The sequence below is a fragment of the Saccostrea cucullata genome, unplaced genomic scaffold (genome assembly GCF_032062105.1).
Source record: "Saccostrea cucullata isolate Sc308-1 unplaced genomic scaffold, CSIRO_AGI_Scuc_v1 ctg23125, whole genome shotgun sequence".
Taxonomy (NCBI): Eukaryota; Metazoa; Mollusca; class Bivalvia; order Ostreida; family Ostreidae; genus Saccostrea; species Saccostrea cuccullata.
In genome coordinates, this window is record NW_026932958.1 from 1 (window position 1) to 5,387 (window position 5,387).

General features: G+C 32.4%; 1 protein-coding gene across 1 annotated transcript; it reads right to left on the reverse strand.

Moving 5' to 3' along the window:
• Positions 1 to 7: 7 nt before the first annotated feature.
• Positions 8 to 5,344, reverse strand: LOC134236646 (uncharacterized; the record flags this gene model as incomplete). Its single annotated transcript, XM_062718819.1, has 4 exons — positions 5,317 to 5,344; positions 2,205 to 2,240; positions 1,768 to 1,995; positions 8 to 54 (listed from the first exon to the last, which is right to left on the reverse strand). Coding segments are annotated over exons 1-4 (339 nt in total), but the record flags the coding sequence as incomplete, so codon positions are not given.
• Between the last annotated feature and the right edge of the window lie 43 nt (positions 5,345 to 5,387).

Sequence of the window (5,387 nt, forward strand, 5' to 3'; positions counted from 1 at the left end):
CTACCACCATTCCCAGAAGAAAGTATCCAAGATGGCAGTAAACCTGTTTTCTTCCTGAAGAATGCAATCAATATATTTATGTGATATCTTATTCATTCCAAAGAAAAATTGTCATCAGTTGTAAGTATTGATGTATATAATACTTTAATAACATTAAATAATTAACGGTATGTTCTTCTGGACCAATTTCAATGACCAAAGATTTTGATAACTGAACTGACCCAAATGAATTTGGTTCAAGGTCACACACAAATTCACATAATACATGTTATAAGCAATCTCCGTTTTAAGCTGGAGCTTCCAATGTTTCCTTAATAGTACACAAACTGTACTTTTTATTTAAAATGGTCTTCAACTTGACTTAATGACCTTGCATCAAGTATCTCACAATTATTAATATCATATTAGTACTCTTTTTAAGGAGAAAAAAATATGAGATAACAAAAAGTAATTAGTCAGTATTCAAATTAATGATACATGTTATTTGAATTTGCTGATAAGGTCATTGTATTGAACTTTGAACTAACGAAATATTGACTTTAAATCGAGACGGTGTTGATAACCTTGTTTCATTAACTTGCTTGTCAAATGTCAATAGCATATTTCAACTTGGAAATTGCTGTTCCTACATATCCAAGCATTTTCCTGCACATCAATAGGGATGGGACGATACACAGATCTTGCGATACAATACGTATCTCGATATATTAGCACAATACGATACGTATCTCGATATTATGATATTAAACTACTATAAAAAAGTATTTTATTTCATTTTCTGTCTTGACATTAAATCAACTGTTACATGATAAATTATAAAACTATTCGCAAAAGAATTAGTATTTTATTTCATTTTTTTTTTGTCTTGACATTAAATCAACAAATTATTCTTAGACTATATAAAATCATGTGTGCTTTGAAATTAATACTTAAAGTTCATCAATTTCATTGATTAAAACTTTATAAAAACAATAATGCATGTACATATTATTGTTACCAAATTTCTATAAACAAGTTGTTTACAAACAGTTGAGTTGTTCATCAAAGAACACTGACTATAATTTCCTATAAAAAAAACAGCATATTTAATTTTAATCAATTCCTGAAAGTCTGTAGCCTAGTTAAGATTACAAAAAAAGCACGAGATGGACTAACAATTAGTAATATCAAATGTTCTGGAAATGATGCTTTCTGTGTAAAGCACGCATTACATACTGAACTTTTCTTGTCCAATCTTCCGAGGCTGCTTAAAAGGGAAAACATTTTACCCCTAATCAACAACTTATTAGTTCTACATTATGTTTTCAATATCATCATCGTCTCTTCGCTTCGTTCAAGCGGCCATTTTCCAAGGACAAGTATTTTCATTTTCAATTTTTGGATAGGTCGTTCGTGTATCGTTTCGTACCGACATTTGAATGCTTGTATCGTAAACCGTATCTTAGAGGAAAATATTGATATGTATTGGTGTATCAGTATATCGTCCCACCCCTACACATCAACTATCTCTTCATTAAAAAGTTATGCATTGAATATGACTTCATTTTTCTGTCAGTGACCTTTGACTTGCCTTTATGTTCTGTGTTTAAAGTTTAAATACACTACATGTCTACAGCAATCTTTGTATCAAGTTCAAATTCTGTTTCCCCTTTAAATTTCAAAATTATGGCAATTGCAAAGAGAAACAGAAAGACAGAGAGACAACGAGATTCCAGTATAATTAATTCACTATGGAAAAATTTGTATAAAAAATACTGTCAATATTACCAGGTGGATAGTCAGGTGCCTTTATTAAAATCTGTCTCATTATCATTTCTTTTCTGTCCGATGACTTGACATTTGCCAGAGTCTTTTTGTCGAGAACCAGTTTTCTGGTGTCTATGATGTCATTTCCTTGTGCTGGGTCCCAGCCCCCTGAATGCTGTAGAAGATGTTCCACTCTTCTGGTCTCTATCATGTGTCTTCTCCTCCCTTTGTAGTGGTTCCTCAGAAGACCTAAAACATAAAGCTCATTGACCAAACTTTATCAAGTTATATTGACTAGAACATAATACTGAGTAATACTGCTTTAGATTTCCCAGGGAAAAGTTAGCCTTTCATTCTGTCATGTTCTATAAAATAGAATTTTACAGAATGATGTAGAAAGATCAATTATGAAACCTGTAAAGGAGATTTAAGTCTGTATGTTTCAGTATGACTGTTACCTGATGTTCTGATGAAGAATCTTCCTGATGCTGTATCTGAAACAAATGATTAATAAATACTAAAAACAAGGTAAAAAGAACTCTGTCAAGTAAATAATTAACAAGAGGCCCAAGGGCCTTGAATCGCTCTTCTGATAAATTGTACAATCTATCACTTCTGTTAGAAGCCTCCAACTCTATTAGTATCATAAGACCCAAAATGCATCAACTTACAAAGTTTGATAATATTTAGCCAGTTAAAACTGAAGCTATTATAATATAATTATAAAATACCATAAGTAGGTCACAGTGACCTACCTTTTGATTGAAATTTTCTGAGGACTCAAGATACATTAATTGACAAAGACTGATGATTCTAATTAAATAAGTACATGAAATATTCAAAAGTAGATCACCATGACCTACTTTTGGTCAACATTCTCTGAAAACCCAAGATGCATCATCTGACAAACTTTGACGATTCTAAGCCAATTAGTACCAGAGATAATTAAATATAGCCATCAAATGTCAAAAGTAGGTCACGGTGACCTACTTTTTGGTCGACGTTATCCAAAAACCCAAGATGCCTAAACTACAAAATTTGATGATTCTAAGCCAATAAGTACCTAAGATATTCAAAAGTAGGTCACCGTGACCTACATCTTGTTGGACATTCAATGAAACCGTAAGATGCCTCAACTGACAAAATTTGATGATTCCGAGCTAATAAGTACCAAATATAATTAAATATAACCATAAAATGTCAAAAGTAGGTCACAGTGACCTATTTTTGTTAACGTTCTCCGAAAACCCAAGGTGCCTAAACTGACAAAGTTTGATGATTCTAAGCTAATACGTACCTGAGATATTCAAAAGTAGGTCACCGTGACCTACTTTTTGGTCGACAATATCCGAAAACCCAAGATGCATCAACTGACAAAGTTTGATGATTTTAGGTCAATAAGTAACAGAGATACATAATTATAGCCACAAAATGTCAAAAGTAGGTCACCATGACCTACTTTTTGGTTGTCACTCTCCGAAAACCAAATATGCATCCACTCACAAAGTTTGATGATTCTAAGCCAATAAATACCTAAGATACTTAAATATAGCCATAAAATGTGGAAAGTAGGTCATCGTGACCTACATTTTGGTTGACATTTTTCAAAGACCCAAGATGCATCTACTGACCAAGTTTGATGATCGTAGGTCTGAAGGTAATCAAAATATGCATTTTAAACAATTTGAAAACTAATGTCAGCAAAATTCAAAAAGTTTTTCATAAATACGTTTTAAGGTCCCAAGATGCATCAAAGTACAAGATTTGATGATTCTAAACCTCCCAGTGTCTGAAATAATGGGATTTGATGTTTTTAAAAGGATAAGTCATAAAGTTCAAAAAGTAGGTCATGGTGACCTACTTTTAAGTTGAAATTGTTCAAGGACCCAAGATGCATCAACTGACAAAGTTTGATGATCATAGGCCTTAAAGTGTCCAAAATATGCCTTCAAATCAATTTGAAAACAAATCCCCTCAAAAATTTAAAAGTAGGTCACCGTGACCTACTTTTAGTTAACATGATGTGAAATGTAAGATGCATCAACTTACAAGATTTGATGATCCTAGTCCCTATAGTAAGCAAAATATACACATTTTTATTAATTGTAAATTTAGGTCAACTTTTAAGTGACCTTGAGACCACGCCCTTTGCCCCAGGGTAATTCCCCATGCAAATTTTAATCTTCGATATATATCCTGATCCTTGTATGTAAGTTTGCTGAAAATCTGCCTGGTGGTTATGGAGAAGAAGATTTTTTAGCAACCAGTACTTTTGGTTTTGTTTTGCCGATTATCTCCCCTGTTTAAGGATCCCAACCCTTATTTTAGTATAAATGGTAGCCCTTGGGCCAAGGAGTACCTGTGACAAATTTGGTACTGATTGGCCAAGGGGTTCTTGAGTTATGGCCCATATTCTAAAAAGTTTATGCACACCGCACACCGGACAAATGGCCATAGCATTAGCTTTTTGAGCCTTTGGCTCGGAAGAGCTAAAAATCAGATCCTCGAACTGCTCCTTTATTTTTTTATTGTCACTAACTCATGTAGTGACAATGAAACAATAAAGGAGCAGATCAGGGTTCTGATTTTAATCAGATTACTGTAAACGTATTATATTTGTCTGTGTTTTCTTTTTAGCGCCTTTGGTGGAAAGAAATGTCAAACATGACTGTAAACACTGGAGAGCAAAGATTACTGTAAAATTACTTATTTAATATATCACTGGGGTTTACTTTTCGTTATTTTCAAGGTATGAAGAGACCCACAGAATTTATGTCCACCACAAAATGTAATTTTTCATATGTGAATGTACAGAATTACTACTAAGTTTTCATCCTTGAAATCAAATCCCCATGAACCCATATTTTCTCCCAATACCTGAAAATTTGACCTGACAAAAGTATGTGATTTTACAGCAGAATATGTAAATGAAAATCAGATCCAGTTTCTTAAGATGCTGATAGTGTGCACTCCTACAAATATAGTCTATGCAACCACATTGATTGAATGCTTGAATTTTTATTAAATTGAATTATACAGTACATATTACTAGGGCTGGGTATTGGCCTGAGAATTTGTATTGCGATATATTGCGATATTTTTAAATGTATTGCGATATGTATTGCAATATTTTCAATGTAATAAAAATGGCATTTTCTTACTATATTTACTTTAATTTACATGCAGAATGTACACAACTATGATAAGTAACCAACACAGAAAAAAATCTTGTTGATATCATTTAAGTTATGCTCTGAAATTTTACCACAAAACAACTTCTGACTTACTGTTTGGCTTAATAACAAACTTTTATAAGTCCATTTTTATATTTAATGACAAAATTCCTTAATCTATGTATATTGCCAATATATCGATATTACAAAATCGTATTGCGATACGATATTTTTTGTCATTGTATTGCAATATATTGAAATATCGATATTATTGCCCAGCCCTACATATTACGATGTTTTGTGTTATAAAATACCATATAAATTGAATTTTTATGGTAAACTAAAGGATTGATTTTAAAATGTTTATGAAGTTTCAAGCAAAAGTTTGTATAATTACCTTTGGTTTCATCTCCCAAAAAATTCATCTGAAAGTTCTAGGTATCCCAGGTCCACTAGCTTTAAAACAGC